The sequence below is a fragment of the Lepidothrix coronata genome, unplaced genomic scaffold, assembly GCF_001604755.1.
Source record: "Lepidothrix coronata isolate B3197 unplaced genomic scaffold, Lepidothrix_coronata-1.0 Scaffold17, whole genome shotgun sequence".
Classification (NCBI taxonomy): Eukaryota; Metazoa; Chordata; class Aves; order Passeriformes; family Pipridae; genus Lepidothrix; species Lepidothrix coronata.
In genome coordinates this window covers 1,488,522-1,508,870 of record NW_016690197.1, presented here as the reverse complement: position 1 = coordinate 1,508,870, position 20,349 = coordinate 1,488,522, and the positions used below count along the sequence as shown (strand labels likewise).

The 20,349-nt window shown below is 38.8% G+C and overlaps 2 protein-coding genes across 8 annotated transcripts in view; one reads left to right on the top strand and one right to left on the bottom strand.

Annotated features, from left to right (window-relative positions):
• Positions 1-278: 278 nt before the first annotated feature.
• On the top strand, positions 279-10,204 carry SYT15 (synaptotagmin 15). Of its 2 annotated transcripts, none has more exons than XM_017807156.1 (8): positions 279-385; positions 3,642-3,840; positions 4,528-4,670; positions 5,235-5,530; positions 6,364-6,534; positions 7,061-7,181; positions 8,444-8,623; positions 9,904-10,204. In XM_017807156.1, the coding sequence occupies exons 1-8, from the start codon at positions 379-381 to the stop codon at positions 10,038-10,040; spliced, it is 1,254 nt and encodes a 417-aa protein (XP_017662645.1). In that variant the 5' UTR covers positions 279-378; the 3' UTR covers positions 10,041-10,204. The 2 variants fall into 2 exon arrangements, with proteins under 2 accessions (XP_017662645.1, XP_017662644.1); XM_017807155.1 differs by having other exon boundaries at positions 5,211-5,530.
• FAM35A (family with sequence similarity 35 member A) overlaps positions 976-20,349 on the bottom strand; it is a 46,191-nt gene continuing 26,817 nt past the window's right edge. For 5 of the 6 annotated variants that reach the window (XM_017807150.1, XM_017807149.1, XM_017807152.1 and 2 more), the window contains exons 6-10: positions 19,663-19,797; positions 17,332-17,538; positions 16,229-16,463; positions 14,401-14,516; positions 13,376-13,815 (exon numbers count right to left, since the gene is read on the bottom strand). In XM_017807150.1, the coding sequence (XP_017662639.1) occupies positions 13,643-13,815; positions 14,401-14,516; positions 16,229-16,463; positions 17,332-17,538; positions 19,663-19,797 (866 nt within the window). In that variant the 3' untranslated portion in view covers positions 13,376-13,642. Of the gene's footprint in view, positions 988-13,375; positions 13,816-14,400; positions 14,517-16,228; positions 16,464-17,331; positions 17,539-19,662; positions 19,798-20,349 lie in introns of those variants that run through there. The other variant, XR_001873520.1, reaches the window with a different exon arrangement.

Here is a 20,349-nt window from a genome sequence, read left to right as displayed (position 1 = left end):
TCCTCTCGCACAGCCAGGGCCGCACAGGTACGTTTTTTAGGGCTGACATAAGATTTACGCAGCACAGCGGTCACTTCCCTGCCCGGTTCCAGCCCTCCCTCCCCACCAGGATCGGTGCTGTCCGTCCCTCGCCTCCCGCGCTGCGGGGCTGGCCGGGCACGGAGAGCCTGGGACAGCACGGAACCTTTCCCGAACAGGTGTCCTTGCTTTTCTTCTGACCGGGACCAGAAGTGTCTCCGTTTTAGCTCCCGTTCCCAGCCTCTCCCGTGTGCGCCCCGCGGGGGCGGTCCGGGGAGGGGCTGCCGGCCCTGGGGCAGCCGCACATCGCCCGGGCCCGGCGGGGATGGCACCGGGGCCGTGACCCGGAGCACCGCACCCATGCCCGGTGAGTGCCTGCGGGCGCGGGGGGACCGAGGGAAGGAGGGAGGGGGTGCCCGGTTCCTGCCGCAGCCCCGGGCCGGGCACCAGCCCCGGCCCCCGCCCGCCAGCGCTGAGGGAAAGCCCGACATCGGCTCTAACCTGTCTCTGAACGCCAAGCGCTGTTCACCTGCCCGGCCGCCTCCGGAGCCGGCTCAGGGAGCGGAGCCCGTAACCTGCGGGTCCGGGAGGCACCGCCCGGAGCACCGGCCAGGGGAGAGCTTGGCTCAGAGACAGGCACGGCCAATGCACAGGGTCCAGCCCTCACCCCTGTTATTTGGTTTATACTGTACATATGCTTATACTCTAAGTGCCTTATATGGGGATTAAAATTTTCACGGAGAACTGGCTGGTCACAACTCCAAAAGGCTTACTGCAAACTTTAAGGAAAGCTTATTAAAAGCACATCATCAGACAGTAAGCGAAAAGGGATGCAATCCCCAAAGGAGACAGAGGATGACCATCAACATCTCCTCTGTGCTGGGATAAACCTGGTACCTATTAACAGTAGCCAGTCCCCCAGCTCAGGCCATGCGGAGATGAAATGGTCCAACAGGTCTCTTCCATCTCCTGCTGCCATGATCCAGTACCACTGCAGAATACAATACATAATTTCTCACGATGACAGGTAGTTATTTAAAAAGATACATATTTTCTCCCTGCACACAATGGACTCAACTTATTTCAATGGTCGATTTTGTGGCTAGTGCTACATTGTACCCTACACAACTGGATCTCTTGCTGATCTAATCAGATAAGATGGACAAAAAGTGAGCCAAATTCTCCTTACTCTTATTAAATCACAGGTAGCTTTACTGAAATGAGTAAAACTTTACCTTATATCTACCACTGTGTAAAGTTAAAGAAGGAATTTGAGCCCGTGGCTGTGGCTGTGTCATAAACTCACATCATTCTGCACTGAACAAACTCAGTACATAAAAACTCATTAACAAAGAGATTGGAAACTCATTCTCTTACACCAAAAATCAATGCACAGGTGCTGTACTATATGTTGGATTACAACACACTGAAGTTTACTGTACTTAATAGTAAATGGTGACAAACTGGTTATGGGGGGACACAGAACTGCTGCTGAGAGCATCAAAGACTTGTGAATGAAGAGGACAAGTTAAACTAAGTTCTGTTGAGCTTGCTTGAAATGTTAACCTTTTAGACACCTCTGTCAGGCAGTAAAAGTACCAGCCATATAGACATTTGTATTGTTGATAGTGCACCTGTATGAAATAAAACATTAATTTCTGTTATGTTCAAAGGCATTAAACTGGTGCATTTTTTTCTGCATCTGGCTATCTAAGCTGCAATGAAATGGCAATCTGACTGAAGACATATTTGAGCATACCCTACAAAACTAATAGGAATAAACACACAAAATTCCCATGGTTATATGCATTTCCTCATACTGTGCATTCTTATCAAAGGAAACTAATTCACCCACATAGCACAATCAGACTTGTGTCTGTATTAATATTAACCCATACCAAATGGGTACTTGTTTCCTGTTCCTCAGAATAAGTATTGCAGTAATAGTCTGGCTGAATGCTGAAACCTGTTCAGGTCACCTGCCAGCTGCAGGGACAGCAAAGTGCCCGTTGCTGTGGCACAGCCATGAGCAGAGTGGCTGCTCCGTGGTGGTGCTGGGAGACACGAGTGATTATGTCACTCACAGGGAAGCAGCAGCCAATTCCTGCAGACAGTTAAGGCAACACACCTGGAGGGGAGCTGCAAAACTGAGTTGGCTCCAATGACGCTACCAACTGCAGGAAAATGAGTTAGGATATCTAGAGGTCTTTAAGGCACTGTGGCCAGGTTAATTTTACAGCACAAGGTAATTACTTAAGTGTTCTGTAGCTGAAGGACATTTCATATCACTTATTGCAACAGGGCAACACTGAAAAAGATCAGTAATACATGTATTTGCAACTGACTTGCCATACTCTTTATAGCTCTAATCAATAAGCTCCACAAAATTAGTTTCGAATTCTTATTCAAAGCTATTACTGGTGTTGACTGATTATTTTGTGCTTGTATTGTTTTTATTTACTTGTACCATCGTAGAGAGATGACTAACTGCAAGGTATCTACCAAGCACAGACAGATAAAAAGGAAAAAGAAATAAAGCATAATCAGAGTTATATCTCCCTAAGCGCAGAGAAGGGGAAAAAGGTCAATACTAGTTGTGAGAAAACACCAGGTCACTTGGCTGCTTCAGTTTCAGAGGAGACCCTGAGAATAGTCAGCACCCAGTACTCAGCTGATCCTGAGCTGCCTCCCACGGCTGCACAGTGGAAGATAATTCTGCAGTCTGGGCTCTTTTTCAGACAGAGGATATTCTGGTAGGATCAGTTCTCAGCTGAGATCTAGTCACATCTCGATGCATCAGTACTAGTCTAGTGGGGACTGAACATAAGTGGTCTTTGCAGCCTTTCAGTGCAGCATACTCAGCAAACATGTAAAAGCAACGAACTGAGCCCATTATCAGTTATCTACCCTTAGTCTGATGAGAAATTCTCACAACAGAATTCCTCATATTCATATTAAATACATTTATTAAGTTTTTTTAGTGTGAACAGCCCAAAACCCAAATTATACAAGATTTTGTTTTATGTGAAGTAATCACAATTCAGGAAACTGTGTTTAATGGATACTTAACTCTGACTTCACAGATCAGGAAACACATGCATCCTTAGAAGGAAAACAACCCATAGCTTTGCTTTGTTCCTTGTTCCAGGGTCTAGTCTCAACAGAACATAGATGAATAGTTAGAAGAACAAACCAAACCAAAATAATGGAAGAACAAACCAAACAAAAATAATGGTACCTTTTGTATTAGGTGCTCCTGGCTTTTCTTCTTCTTTTGTTACACAAGCTCTAGCACTTCTGACATGCTGAGGTAAAATGCTTATGCTAAGGTAAAATGAAAGCCCAAACAATCCTTTGAGGTCTGTTTGGTTTTTTTTTCCCCTGTCTGTAGTCTCTTACCTTGCAGTCACTGCCAGCATATCTGAACACTTTCTAATCTGTCACTGCTGATGTCATACATCTTCCAAAGACAAAAATGTGCACATGAGCTGAAGGCTTCATTTAAAAATCATTCTGGAATGTAAATCAGATAAATTTGTTAGCTTTATTATTCCTGCCTATCCCCAAAACATCCATAACTTTGATCTTCCTATGATGCTTTCTGTGGTTCTGTGTTTGTATAGAGCAAGCAGTTGCTGTGGCTGGAGCTGTAATAGGAGGCATCCTTCTATTTGTTCTCATTGGAATGACTGCATACCTGCTCTGGAAAAAATTTTGCTGCCTCCTTTCTTATGAAAAGCTCACCAGTTCTGTCAAAACAACAAATGCAAATGCCTTTTTTCAAGATCAGACAAATCCTGAAATGCAACTGAAAAGCACAAGGTACCTATTTTAATTTTGTTTTTAAAGCATACACTAGTGGTACTTTATTTCAACTTGTCAAATCTCAAACGAGGGGGTGACCTAATATGTGTATGTACAGAAATAAATAAGACTCCCACACTATGTGAAAACATCAGTCATGTTCTGTTTTGTTTCTTTAGAAAATGAATAATTTTACTATGAAAGCAAGGATTATTTCTGATTTATGTAAAAGAAATACTACATTCAAATGTAATTGGTGCATGGCTAGGTTCTTTTGTTACCTAGACAAATTCACCTATCTTCCAGAGTCATTCCTGGTGGTCTCATAATGAAGCATCCAAGAACCGAACAACAGGACTTCAGGAGGGAGGGAGACTCCCTTAGAAAGTTAGTTACCAGGGCTTTTGGGCTCTAAAACAAGAAGCTGCAGTTAATTCTTATTTTTCTTTGAAAGATAAATTCTAAAGGAAGAGGGATAGAGAGGAATCTGTCTGAAGAACTGAGACCTAATGTGCCTCACTGGATATTTATGCATTAAATCAATAAAATCAATTGCAAAACAATGGATATTTATAATTTTTACCTATGCATCTCTGTGGAATTTTTACAAAATTGTGTGAAAAGAACAGTAAAGTTATTACTATTACCAAGTTTGGTTTCCATATTTAAACCAGAAGAGTCAATAGCTGCTGTTGTCTTGAGCAGATCCAGGAGTGTTCCATTTATCATTCCACCAACACTGCATGGGAGAGACTGGATTAACCTGACAAATGAAGAACAAGTTCAGGAAGACAGTGACCCCTACATGATCCCTCAGTCTGGGCCACGGTCATCATTTCATTCTTTGGGTATGGCACTGAAAAAATGGGACTCTCCTTAAGGGTATTCCTTTAATGGGTAAACTTGATTATTATGAGTCTCATTTATTGGGGGCACATTAGACATAGTGTTACACAGTACAAGCCCTAAACACTATATGTGTGTGTATATATATATAGGAATTGAGCAAGAACAGAGCCATTCTGGTCCCAGTGCTGTGGTACCTTGCACATATGGCAGACAAAGCAGTCTCTCCTCCCATGTTTTGTAAAGGCCCAACACAAGTGTAGCTCAGCAAGTGTCTTATTGTTGTTCCCAGAAAGAGCAGTGACCAGTTGCAGACTGAAACAACAAATACCTAAAACTATCTACATACAGTCACAGGAATAAAAGAAAGAAAAGTGGTGCAGCCTTATAACTACTCCTCCAAATTTGAGGAAAAGAGAAATAAAATATGAAATTACACCAAAAATTATTGTTAATTAAGAGACTAATGTGATTTCCCCTAATACAACATTGATTATAAAAATGCCTGCTATGGTCTTGAGACTAATCTCGTTCTTTACAAGGTGCTTGTTTTTTATTTCATGAAGCTGGAGCTTACGTTGTAGGGACCATTAACCCAGAGCTGTACAAGTTTCCTGAAGACAAAAGTGAGACGGATTTTCCTGATGGCAACATCGGCCGCCTCTGGTTCTCCATAGAATACGAGCAAGAGTCAGAGAGGCTCCTGGTCTCCTTGATCAAAGTCAGAAAGCTGCAGCCTCCTGCTGATTCCTGCAGTCCATTTGTGAAAATCTACTTGCTGCCTGATGAAAGAAGCTACTTGCAGTCCAAAACAAAACGTAAAACACTTAACCCGCAGTTTGATGAAAACTTTGTTTTTCAGGTACTTTTTAATGAAGCAGATTTTTGTTAGCAAATATTAACCTGTCAAACTACAGTAGTTTGTGGAAAATTAACGTTCACAACACTTCTGACAAGATAGAAGTTGCTTCCACCAGAGATGGGATATTTTACTGGGGCTTTTGGAGATCCTGAGCTACAGAAGTGTGTGGCTCCAGAACTGATCTTACTTGTGCTCTGCACCAAAGTTAAGGATTCCAGGACTTGCCCTGGGAATGATGAAAATTCCAGTTTGAATGGCTAAGCAGTTCAGCCCAGCAGCTCTGGAAGTCCAATACTGATCTAATTGCCAGATCAGTAATAGAAGCAGCCAATACTGATCTAATGCTTTCATAGCTTTTAGTTTCTTTGCTGTGGAAGTGGGGGAGACACTAGAACTTATCTGGTATGCTGTTTGTACAGTGTTGTAAAGAGTGGCTCCCCCCATGCTAAGAGGCTTTCAGCAGATGTCACAAGACAAAAGCTTTAAAACCAGAAAAAGTTTGTGTTTCAGACAACTGAAAAAATAAATGTTTACAGATTTGTAGACATTTGTGTCTGAAAGTGAATGCATCATATAACACTAGATCTGTATGAGCTGAAAAACCACCAACTAACATCATATTTTTCAAATAAACTCATTCTATTTTAGCTTGCATCTTGACTTCTGCATAGCTAAAACTTCAGGCAAATTAAGAAAGTGAACTTCAAATAATTAAAGGAAATCTCCACCTACCTTCAACATACTTTGAAAAATTCTTCCTTTGAAGTCATGCTAGAATAGAAAAGTGCCAGATATTTTATAATTATTAATAAATTCTTCCTTTTCCTGTACAGGTTTCCAGTAAAATGTTGCTCCAAAGGACTCTGAAATTTTTGGTTTATCATGTTGATAAACACAAGAAGCATCATCTCCTAGGACAAGTTATCTTCCCACTAAAAAATGAAGTATTAACTGATGACAACAAACTAGTCATATGGAGAGATCTGGAGAAAGAAAACTTGGAGGTATGTGGTACCACGCTGCTTGGCATTGTGGAACTTCTGTCATCTTGCAAGTGTTGGAGGGATACAGCTGAAGTAGAAGCATGTTCTATCAAGGACATCAAATGAAAAAGTATTTGATAAACATTTGGAATCAGAATCCCCATCTTACCAACCTGCAGATCCACAACTGCTATAAAGGGATTACCCAATTTCTCAGAAACAGTCACATGAGTTAGGAGGTAGTTACATAGGAAAGCACCTTTTCCTATTTGCTTCTGGTTTGAATTACTAAGAGCAGAAAAAAAAAAAAAAAGCAGGAGAGGCAAGGAAATAGGCAGAACCCAGTAGAGAGCGTACTTCAAAGGTTTAGGAAGGCTGATTAATTGATTCCATCAAATGCCACAATGGCATAAATAAAGCCATTACAATTTCCTCACATCCCTTAATGTGACAGAAACCATTACTATGAAAAAGGCTTTTTCTCCCCATTTTCCATGCGACCACAGTTTTTCAGATATATCTGACAAGGGGTGTTCTGCTTCCCAAGCCTCCTTCAGAGTATGGTGATATCCAGTTCTCCCTGAGCTACAATGACTACCTGGGCCGTCTCACTGTAGTGGTTCTGAGGGCAAGGGGATTAAAACTCCAGGAGGAGAGCCATGCTGTTGGTAAGTGTGATTTCCCCTCTGCTATCAGCTCCAGAATTCCTGTTTTAATTTGCTCCTTCCTCATCTGTCCACCCAGGCTTGTGCTGAGTGACTCTGGAAAGAACAAATAAACATCTCAGTGATTTAATATGAGTGGAAACAAGCCATATTTTGCTACTGGGGTAATTGGATTTTGATAGCTTAGTTCTGCTATGTTTGGGATTTGTTTCATAATAAATGGTTTGTCTCATGTCATTAGTGGCAATTTTTTTCTCCTGTTTTAGTACAGAGAGCAACATCCCTTTGCTGCACTCCAACATAGAGAAAGCAGTATTGCAGGGGATACTGACATGAAAAGATTTGCCTCAGGTCAAATTCCCAGAGGTAACAGCTGCAGGACAACTCCTGATGCTAAACATCTGCCCTGGGAAGAACTGAATTGAGAAAAAAATTCCCATTTTAGGACAGCCTGGCTGTTCAAAGGACCATGGCACCGAGTCACATTTTCCTCCCTTTCTGCAGTGGGGGTTTTTCTGATATGTCATACTCATGTCCTTGGTCTCTGAGATTACCTCAAAATGCTCTTTAAAATCTAAACACTCCAAACAAAAACAGGCAGCAGAAAATTTCAGGTTGCTTTGGATCTCATTGTCAAAGATCTGCTGAATAAGACCATAATGCAATACCAGTCCCCCTCAGGAAGCAAGGCAAAATTCTGTTGTTCTTGGCATGTGTCCCCCACAATTTTTGTAATATTCTTTAAAAGCAAGAGGAGAGATCATTGATCTCTTCCTCAGATTTTCTACAGAATCCCTCACCACAGGTCTGGGTGACTGTGAGAATCTGTTCACCTGCAACACACCCAGTGCGAGCACAGGCTGCATCTCTGTGATGTGGCTCCTCCCTCACGGCCTCCCTTGTGTTGGCTCAAACAGCCACAAGATCACACACCCGAAAATAACTGCTGACTGAACAAACTAAGCCTGCAAAAAAGTCTCCACCAGATGAAGGGAAGGCATAGAAATATAAGAACAAGGACGCAGGGTAAGGATGTGACTGCTCATTTTAACAGCTCTTGAATTGGAAAGTGCACTGCGGAACTGCACCCTCAGTGCTTTGTGTACTCCCTGCTCAAATGTTATGCATTGTCATGCTGTCATGTGTATTCCACGAATCCCTCATGATTTGATACCTGATATTGAATCCTGAAGGGAAGAAATTCCTTAGGCCATCTCCCACCTGCTTCTCACGTATTTTTCTTCTTGAATTTCTTTTTCTCCAAGGTGTGTATGTCAAAGTCTCACTGATGAACCATAATAAATTCATCAAAAGTAAAAAGACAGCAGCTGTTCTGGGAACTCCCAATCCAGTGTATAATGAAACCTTCAGTTTCAAGGCAGATCAGACAGAGCTGGATACAGCAAGCCTGAGTCTATCTGTGCTCCAGAGTATCAAGGGAGAAAGTAAGCTACGTAAATTATTACAGTCAAGTTGTCATAAATCTCTTACTAATTGGAGACATGTTTAAACCCGGGAGGAACTAATTCCTTTTCAGCAATAATCATAAAACATATAAGATTTTTGGGGTATTTCACAGGCTGTTTCTTCAAAAAGCAGAACAACTTATTTGCAGTTAAGCATATGTCTCCTTCAGAGGCTAAAGATAAATTTAACAGAGGGTGAATAAAATAACCACAGACTAGTCATTGTCAGTAAAAGGTGCTGAACTTTTTTCTGTATTATTTCAGTATCCTATTAAAACAAGCTTACGCAATTATTCTGTGAACATTTGTGGGTAATCCTCAACCTCCAAAATTTTGAGGCCATTCACTCTTGCTAACCAAATTTGAAAGTGGAATAGGAATTTTAATTATCCCAGCAGTTCATGCAGCGAGAAAGAAGAAAGAGATTAGCAACATCCCCGTTCCCTGGCAGAAAACCTGATACGTGAGGCCACCTCTTACTAATTGTTACAAGAATCCATTAAGGATTCTCTAAGGAGCTCCACTTGGAGAAGTAAATCAAAATTCAATATTTCCACTGCTCACAAGGACATCTTCCCTGCAGTGCAAATATGATCTTGATAATGTAGCATTAATACCCTCATTTAGATTCACACACTCCTAAAGAAAATTCCTTTAGGTGAGATTTTGGGGAGGTACTTTGGCTTTGAGGATTGATGAGAACTAGAATCAGCACTTGAGTCTTTCATCGTTTTCACTCGCAGACAGTAAATGCTTTACAAACTATTCTGAAGTTCATGCCAGACCAGTTCGAATCATTTTCCCCATTCACAGCTGAAAAGTCCAGGCGTGAAGAAACAATTTGCTCCTTGGCAGAGGGTGGTCAGTGGCAGTCCACATACTGTGCCTCCAAGCTGTCTCAATAACTACATTTATTCATTCCTAAGCCAGAGCACCATATGAATCCTACTGAGGTTGCTGATGCCCAAAACTAGGGCAAACTTCCACAGTAAACTTCAGGTAGAGGAGCTGGGCAGATAGAGATCTTTGTGCCTTGAACACAGTCTAGTTTAAGTGCAGGCCTGCATTGACTAAGTACACACTTACTGCAGTACCTGAGTCTCAGCAGGTAGAAACTACAGAACCTGAAATCCAGCATGAATTCCTTGACGAATATTTTGGTTTAGTAACTTTCAGAATATGCATAACCCAGAGAAATATAAGTTAATATGCAAATTTAGGCAAGGATTTCATTACTAACTGCTTATTTTTTTTCCTAGAAACACTTCTGCTAGGACGAGTAGTAGTTGGGCCTTTCATGTACACACGTGGCAAAGAACTTGAACACTGGAATGAAATGATCAGCAAGCCCAAGGAGCTGGTTAAGCGATGGCATGCTCTCTGCCACAGCATGTAGGCAGTACTGATAAAAAAAACCAACCTTAAATTGGAAAAGCTCTTACTATCTTTCTTATCTAAAGGGTACAAAAATATTTGCTAAGATTTTGTATTCTAAGTAGACAATAATAAAAGAATTGAATTATTTCCTTAACCAAACAAAAATAAAAGATTTGGTCCCTGGTAGGCTGGAACTCTCCCCTTTTCAAAATGTATGTTCACTTTATATAACACACAGCAGAGTAAACAAAACACAAAGCCAAACATGATCTCCCAGTATTAGTTATTTTGATTAGTAAATTCCAGTTCTTGGTCATGAGTTCTGTGCACAAATGATCACCTATCATGTGGATAGAATCCAAAATGACCTAAAAATTTTCAGTGATGACACCAGGCCTAACTGCCCATGCATTGCATCAACACAGGCAGAGTGGCTTCACCAAAAAGGGTGGGAGCCCAGTAAGATGCCAAAACTGACAAACCCAACTAATAAATTTATTCAAAACTAATAAGTTTATTCAAAATAGCAGCATTATATTTAAAACCTCTTTTGATTAGGAAGGGTGGAAGGAACTGTTTATGGGTCAAAAACCCAGAAGCACCTGTTTCCCTCAGCACAGTGTATTTCTTGCAGTTCAATGTTTTCACCTGACCCCAACATACAACACTCTGTGTTGGCACAAGCATAGAAGGGACAAGCATAGAAGTCATGAAGTCACAAGTGATTGGAGGTTTCCATGAGTATTGGAATACTCTGAGAACATAAGAAAAGGACCTGTCCTGCCCTTATATATTTCCCTCTAAACATGTCTCTGCTGGAGACAGCGCACTGATTTAAAGAATCTTGGGTTTGACCTGGTATGACCATTCGAACATTGAAAATCCAATTAGCTTAAGCCCCCAGGGCATATATCTGTTTTAGCAGTAGAGTTATCTTTGTTAAGTAAATTACTCTTCCATAAAGTAATTTGGAGCAATTATTCTTAATCAAAATAAAATAGAACATTCTTCTCTTCTTGATTGTTCACTGGGGACCTGAACTCTGTGCCTTTCACACTGTACAGTCATAAGCCAGCCAGACTGACTACTGCAACAAAATATTTTGTACAATTGTGTTCCAAGAGGACCATAATCTCTACAGCTGAAATAAAAACAACTTCCTTTCAAACAGGATACAATAGTAATTAATTAAATATATTAAAAAGATGGGACTTCTTTGGAGAGATGAGAATGCTTTCCCATTTCGATAATATTGTTATTATCTAAAGGAAATATTATGAATGAGAAGATATCACAGAGTAATTGTAAGATAACAGACTTCCCTGATCCACCATCTGAAATGTTACATGGTACCCTCAGTCTGTCTTGCTAACTGCACCCCTGGATACAAGATGAGCCTAGATGCATTACATTAAAACTGAATTATACAAAGTCCTCAACCCTAATTATATCTTGGCTAAACGAGTAACACCAGCACCCTCAACCCCAATGAGCTGTTTTCAAATTTTAGTCCTACAAAACTACCGTAAACCAATCTGATAAGCAATATGTTTGATCTGGGAAGGAAAACTGTACAGTTATGCACTTTACATATTAATATAATAAAACAATTTCATGGAAGAAATTTTTTCCTTTATCACTTAAATAATATCAATAAAGATCTTAAAAGCAACCTGTTAGTAACATTTCAGACAGCTGGTTTACTAGTTTGTGCAGGAATATGCACGTAATGTACAGTCCCTATTAACAGGTCATCTGACTTGATGTACAGTATCGTCCATGTAATTAAAAAATGCACTGTACTAATGTGATTCTCTTTCCTTTCTGCTTCTTACATATTAAAGTAACAATGCTTCCAGCTTGTATGTTCAATAATTCCAGCTAAAATAATGAGGAAACATATTTAAATGCACTTACCAGTCATCCAAGTGAAGTAAATGAGAAAGACCCTTTTTGACTCTTCCTGAACAAGAGCTATTTAAGTAAAGCAAGAGACATTATAAGGAGCTACAATACAGTATTATTGTCAAATGATGTAGCAATTATTTTTAACTACTGCCTTTTATATACCTTTTATCTGATCCTGTGCTTGAGACTTAAATTGAGATGAAGGAAGAGGAATGATTACAAGACTGCTCAGTGCCCACCAGAAGTACCTTTCCTCTAATAAATGTTAAATTTTTACAAATATGCATAGCACAGAAAACCCCAAGAAACATACAACAAATAAATGCAAGATCATAGAAAATGTGACAGCTTCCTCAATGCTTCCCATTACTATTGACAAGTACAGGAATTTCTCAAGCTCTGCAATAAATCTAGCATGTAACTTCATGACAGTACAACCCCATCTGATGACAGCGAGCAGCAATTCACCACCACTGTAGAACAAACACGAATAATGGTGACATTCTTGTTCTAGAGAACAGGATCCTGGAGAAGCCCTACCACTAGTCAAGCAGAGTATTTATTTATAAATCCGTTTTGGATCACTCTTACCTCTTTCTCCCAATTACAATGATATCTATACTATTCTTTTAAAAAGCCTAATGATCACTGCCATCTGCACTCATCTGTCCTTCCTCTAAGGAAATGAGAGACCAGATTTGAAAATCACTTGCTCCTAAACATTCTAAAAGCAGCAGCTTGATGAAACTGAAGGGGAGAAAGATGCACCGCGGGTGATAAAGCATCGGAGAGCTCCTTCAGAAGAAATATCTGTGCCAGGCACAGAAAGTAAAGTGACTTCCTCTTTGAAAGGTAGGGAGAAAAGTCTGGAGTAGTAAACACAAGGCAGCAGGACCTATAACTTTTACACAGAATTATTAAAATGAAGATAGGAACCAAACCATGGCATCATGTTTGCAGCTTGGATTTCAAGAAGGAATGCTGTTAAACATGAGTCAGAGGGGCGATCTGCAAAACCCTGAGAAGAGAATGAGGCAGTTGGGTCCCTGTCAGCTGGAGAGACCTAAGCCCAGCAGATGGAACTTGGTGGTTACCCACACAGAGCTCGGCAATCCAGAGGACATGACTTCTGCTCCAAGGCATCAAATCAACCCGCTGAGACTACGCATTGACAGGATGTAAAACAATCTTTAGGGTTTCTCTAATGCAATTGATGACTGCTTCTCACGAGTCTTACTGAACTCAAAATGCTCAAGCAAACAATCACAACATCAAACCAAAAGACATAACTAAGTTACAGATAGCATATAGAATCAGACAAACAAAAATCTTATAACTAAAATATTACTGAATTCTGTCTGCCTTCCTCTAATCTTCCAGATCTGAGGAAAATTCAGTCTCCCAATTGTAGTGAACTTTTCTGAGGAGAAAAAGGCAAACACATACCCAGGAAGAGTTTATTAAGATAAAAATACAGGTATAAAAATATACTTTATGACAATTCACCAGTATTACAGCAGCAGTATATACTATTAGCACATATTCCATATCAGTCCTTTAGGTGGTTTTGCTTTTTTCATAAGTTAAGAATAAAGTCCTTTATTGTAATTTTTTTTAAGATATTTGCCTCCTTCACCTAACTCGTTTTTCTTCTGATTACCATCTGTGTGTTCTTACGGTCTTTGTTACTCAGTTACCGCAGAGGTCAGTACTTCAAAGATCAGGATGAAAATTTAGCAGATGGAAATCCTTTTGCAAAGGGTAGCTGTTCTCATCTAGCACAAAATGGCTCCTGATTTCCAACAAATAGGATGCTTCTGTATCTGTTAGCAGCGAATGACACAGATCTGCTACTACTGTGCTGTAGGTTATATCTGAGGAGGGCACTGCAAAAGACAACAATTCAATTTACACTTGATTTTCACAACAGCACCTAGCATTCAAGTTCTATCTCCATAAAAGCTCCACTGAATCACTGGAAATGCAGTTCAACATCTGAGTAGAAAATTAGCTTTTATTTTTAATTATGTTTTAAAAACAACGAGCTGAGCCTGTTTCTCACCAAACTGTTAACATCTGTGAATCACGTAAAATGCCTCTCAGGTCAAACAGGATGTATCAAGTGAAGCTTGTCTGAACCACTTCTCAGTGTTTCACATCTTGAAAGCACATCAACTATTTATAAAAACTGCTAAAAGATTCTATTTTGCCTATAAGGAATCCATTTAGCTATTGAATATTTAGCTATACAGTTACACCTATTTAGTTATATAGTAAATGTTCACAGCATCTCGCCTCTTGTAGCTGCCACCTGTACTCTGAACTTCTTTCTCAGACAGCAACTGAAATATTCTCTGATTTTGGTTGTTGGGTTGTTTGTTTTTTTTTTTTAAACTGTCAGTAACTAAAAATTTTGATTCTGATGTCAATTTGCTGCCCGTTTCTATCATAAATAATTCATGAAACAGTACCTAGTAATCTGTTCAGCCAGTCTGCAGGAATATTGAGGAAGATTTTTTCCATCAACTCAGACACGACATGAACATAAATTTCATATCCTTCATCTTCTACTGTCATCAGAGCAGGTCTAGATCAGAAAACAAAAGTCTCTTGAAAGACAGCTGCTACATTTTGGGTTTTTTATTGAAGCAAAATTTCTGAAAGTAAGACAATTTAATATTACTCTGCAACATAACACCAAGAACTCGAAAAACAAGAAAATCTCTATGCGCTCATCTGTCAAATCTGTAGCACTGGAATCAGTTTGAGGTGTATATACTGAATTTACTACTCAATGTTAAAGTAACTTCTAAAGTAAGCCTTACTTTAAGACAACTGCTGAAAAAAATGCTTTATGACGTCTTCCTTGGAAGACAATGAGAAATGCACTGTTATAAGTGTTACTTATGGCTCTGAACTTTAAGTATAAGTGTTTATATCTAAGTATATGTACCTACAAATATACAATGCTTACATAACATATTGAAATGCAAAGTAGGGAGATGAGCTTAGGTGGATCATTTGGAATTGTATCATCTATATCAACCTCACCCAATATAATCTGTCTTAATACATCACTTTATAGCCACATAATACCAAGGTACATCACTTGTACCATGACAAATACCAAATGATTTCACAAACCATTAAACAAATAAAAAAATCCTTCACTGGAAATATTACTAAGGTGATGGATTCTTATTAATCTAATCAGAGCAAAATTTCAGTGTAAAAACAACAGGCTTTTCTCTGAAAAAGTTGGACATGTAAGTTCCACCAGCTGTGTTCACATGCTGAGAGTACAAACATCACAAATCTATCATTTTTCTACCACCTTTTGTGAAGAAGCAAAGTGAGGTCCTTCAGGCCCACTGAGAGTCTATAATCTTATGACAGAGTGTGGGAACCTTTCCAGTTAAGAAAAAAAACCTCTTCACACTTAATCCTCCCTGATAGGAAAACAAACAGCATATAAACTTAAAGATGCAAGACCATTTTGCTTAGAGGAAAAATACTAATTCCCTACCTTGTTAGATAAAGAGGATATTAGTATTTAAGTCAATGATTCATTAAACTCACTATGAAAGAGTTTAGAAAGAATTTGAGAAAGAATTTAGATAGAAAATTTACATATTCTACAATTCTGTTACATCCGTGACCGTCTCAATTAACATTCTCTAGCTCCACATCTTTTAAGTCACTGTGATACATTTTGAAAGCCCAAGATAAATTTAAAAATTGAACAATTAGTTAATAGCAATGTTCCTACATCAACTGGATCCGCTTAGTTTATTTTCTCTAAGTGTGAATGTATGTGTCTCACAGTGCCATCTGGTGATAACTCAGTATTTCTGCTCTCTGAGAATGCTGATTGAAAACATTTATCAATGTTATTTCTGCAAGGCTAAAACTGATTATTCAGTTTAAAAATATGGTTCTGCATTCCCACGATTTCAAACTCAGGCTGAACAAGACTCTTTAAGTTTTCCTTCGGTCCTCAAGCTTCTACTCCATCTTAGCTTCATCTCACACAGTACTGGGTAAACGTCATTTCTGTATGACATAGTACTCAAAGAAATTAAAAAGTTACAATTTAAACTAAGAATATCACACACAAATAACGACAATATAATACAGCAATTCAGGAAAAACTCCTTGAACATTCAATTTCACTTAGAAAGACAAGGACTGCTTACCACACCTTAAATAAAGAATTTTATATATAGGGGAACTTAAAATGGAGAAAGTTGCAGTTTACTTCCCTAATAGTAAAAAGTATTTTAGCTTTATTTTGTTTACCTGTAGAATGTTTTTACTTTGTTGTATGGCAAACATCTAATACATTGCTTGTAGATCATGTTCTCATCTGCCTGCAGTTCCAAACCACATTTGGCACAACCTGAATATGTAATCATAGGCAGAGAAGCCAAAACACACTCCAGTGAAGTGTCAGCAGAGAAGATGAGTTGCTTGTACTGACCAGTTGAAATGGTAAACTTCAATTCTAAGATATGGGCTTTCACTTGAATCACTCCTACAAAAACAAGTTCAATCAAATATGAATTCAGTTTTATTTATAACTGAAAGCAAAAGCAAGAGCTGCAGCTGATTCAAAACCAACATCACTATCAATAAAACTTTCTGCCTTTTTTTCCCTTTAGTAACACATGCTCATATTTTTAGAGATATTTTACGTAAGGAAAAATCACTGTGGTTAAATACTATTTTAAAATGTATAAAAGTACACTTTAATACTACATTTTCAGGTTGTATTGTCATAGATGCCTCTACAGAAGTGCCTGAATAAGACAACAAAATTGTGCAGATAATTTCCAAGTGATTTTCTTTCCACACTGAAAATCACAGCTTTAACAAATTAGCTTTCCATTATTTTAACATAAACCACAGTTAAATGTTGCAACACCAACTTTAGTTACTTCCTAGAATTTAACACCAACCCAGCAATCTTTTAGGTTTATCTGGGAGGGGGTGACTACGTAAAATGTTTTCTTTGTTCTTTTGTAAGAAGTTTTCAATAGCAGTAGCTGGTTTACTCTTGATTTAGAGAGTTCTAGTTTTGGAGAAATACTATTTGACAAGCTTTCAGTGATGAATCATTTAATTACAAGGCTGGTTGGTGCGGATAACTAAAGTCAGCATTTCTCCCTATGTTCCAAAGCTGTCTTTGTATGGTACCACACACCCCACCTATCTCACCACTGGGCTCATGAGATGAAGGCTGCATCAGTTTGGTTGAGTACTGAGCAGCAGCCTCCAGAATAAATTCAGACTCCCAGACCTGTACTACCTTAAAACATAAGCATTTTACTTCACCAGCAGAGCATCTATTCTGCTTAGTTAAGCATTGCACAAGAGACTACAGAACTACGGACAACAGTTACCTGAGCATTTTTCCTCCAAGTGTGCAGAGAGCTTTGTCAACTGCATGAGGGATGTTTGGCTTTTCTGAAACTTTTCTTTAAATTCAACTGCCCTTTTGTCATCATCAAACAAGCACTCACAGGATGACCATGGAGTTGTGTGCAGTTCCAAGTCACCTGAGACAGAACTACGTTGGACCAGAAGGTATTTGAAGTCCCATATGTGATCTATTGAACAAAGAAAGCAAACAGAAGAGTATATTTTCTTATACTGTGGCTAATTTAAAGCAAGCCAAGGTCACTTACAAGTTTTAGCATTTTCCTGTTTTGGATTAGAGCCTGATTTTTGGTGGTAACATGCTACAACTTCAAGCCCATGAAAAATGCGCTGTCAGATGCACTGTTTTACAGTGAAATACTTCCAAAAAATTGTCTGAGCATTCATCTAGTTTCATGCACCTCATATCTGACTAGAGATCTTGCAGCCCTCAAGAACTGAGCACGCTTCAGTCCAAAGGAATGTTTCAGGCAGTAACACTACAGCAACACCAAGGGAAAATCTAAACAGGAGGAAACAAACAGACACTTGGCAAGAGGGGATATACAGAAATAAGGGACAGAGTCTAACTAGGGAACAAGATTTGGCTGACACCTGAATTAAACTATTACTGAGATCCTCAACATTCCCCTGTTGACTAAAAATCTATCAGAAACGTGAGTAAACTATAAGTAATCAAGTTTACAGAAACATATTTAATGAAATACATCTTTATTTTTTGGCAATCTAAACCAGGTGAGTGTAAATCATGAACTGAATGTCTGATGACTGTGTACTGGAAGTCCAAACTGATTTTTAGCAAGAGATGAAAAATAAATGATATTTAGATGTCTCCATACCTTCCTCTACAAGACTAAGGAGTTTCTAATCTGCTCATACAACCAGTAAACACATAGCAGAGCTGTGGTACAACTCCTGCCAAGGACTTTGTGGACATCGTGGTTCTCCTGTAGCCCACTCACACTATTTAGCTGCTGTACTGTGTATGCTCTAGTATCCTGTGAATTTATCTTTTTGGCTATCTTACTGGAATCAAATGTTCATGGTTTGTACACAATTAAGTATTTGAACAATCCCCCATCTTGAATTTCAAATAATCATTTAGTCATAAAAATGCCAACTGCCAGATGCACAGAACACTAGCTGGAGAATAAGACACAAGGTTTACAAACACAAACAATACTACAGAGATCTACATGTTATACTTTTCCATTCTAAGCATCAGAGAATGATATATTGTTGTGTCTAATAAATTACCTTTGGTATCCTCTTTTGGCAGCTACCAAAAAAAATCAAATTCTATATTTTTAAAAGTAATATTCTAGATGACTGAATTCTGTAAGATTTCTAAGCATCTAACAAACAGTATACACCTGCTAACACTCAGGTATGCACAAAAATAAGAGCCATGTAGGCATTACATAGAAAAGTTATTGCTTGAATTGGACCATTTTCTTCAAGTAGTTTAAAAGGGTAGGTCTTGCAGTTAAAATGATTTCCAGGAATGGAGATTACTTATAAATTGAAGTAGAACTGGCAGAATTCAGAGTGTCAGAATTTAACAGGTAAAGATTCACTATGAAGTTGTTTAACCTTTATGGATTTTATCTTGTACTGTATGAAAGCTGGCTTTTTAGGCAGGCATATTCAGCATTTCAAGTAATGCACCATTTACTTCCTAAGTGTATTCATTGATCAGAAGCATAAACTGAAGTTATCAATTTAACAAAAACCTACTTTCACTTATTTTTAAAGAACAAAGCCAGGAAAAAGTCAGAATTTGGTAACAGTCAGTCACTGCTGAAACACAAGCTATGTAATTAATGCAAGAGATGGTTTTAGGCAGTTACAGCCAGACTAGATTGCAAGACCATTCAGATATAAAGCCTGACACTGCAGCAAGGTGGAAAGCAGAGAATGAACATCAGAAGTAGAAAAAACCAGCAATTCATGCTAAACTTGACATCGATAAGGAAGACCCAGCAAAACTGTAATAGTTAACACTCATGGTTTTTAATAGTTAGATAACCAGGCACTAGTGCATCTTGTCTCTAGATTCAAATTTTTAAATATTTATGTCTCCTCGGTCTTCTAAGGTAAGTGCATTCAAATTCTGATGATGATGGCATTGCTCCTAAACAGAGTAGACATGTTAGAATTGCTATCAGATATGTTACCCTTGCAAGGGAAGTATTTAAAGGTTGAATAGCAAATGTTACCAGCAGAACATTTTAAAGATATTAACAGCATCACAAAAATCCTTCTACAGCAACCAGCAGGTACAAGGACTTTACCTTTTTTCCTTTGAAGCTGAGGGCACCAGGCAGCCCCTGCTCCCCACAGAACCATCCTATAGCGTTGATCTCTGTTCTGTTCTACTGTTAAAATAATTTTTCTTTGCCTGCCACCTTTGTAGCTATACACAGATTCTGAAAAAATTGAAATTACATTACTTCTACAGTAAAAACATGTAACCCCAGTATTAAGGTGAAATCATGTTGCTATCATATTTTACAGTGCAATTGCAAGGGAAGAAGAATACACCTACAATTTCTTCAGGACAGGAAACCATCTGATTTCTTCAGCAACATGAATCTAGTTTGAAGGAGTGCATAAAGTAGACTAAATTACTTTTATCCACCTAAATACTCAGCAACTGGACACCCCCCTCTGAAAAAATAGGTATGTGAGCATCTTTCAGCTCCCACTCATCCTGGCTTGTATTGAGTAGAAACAAATTTTACTCAACCTCTCAGCAACTGATTGTCATAACTGAAAGTTAAAGTTCCTGTAACTTCTGTGGAATACACTAAAAAGCACTTCTCGAGAAGTCTTCACATAAAAGAAAACCACAGTCATGTACAAGGCACACTACAAGTATTAGGAACAGTACATATAAATTGAAACAATTAGGATCTCTACGTGACTCTTACCCAGCATACTGCCTATCTTAGTTCCACACTAAAACTACAGTATCCTTA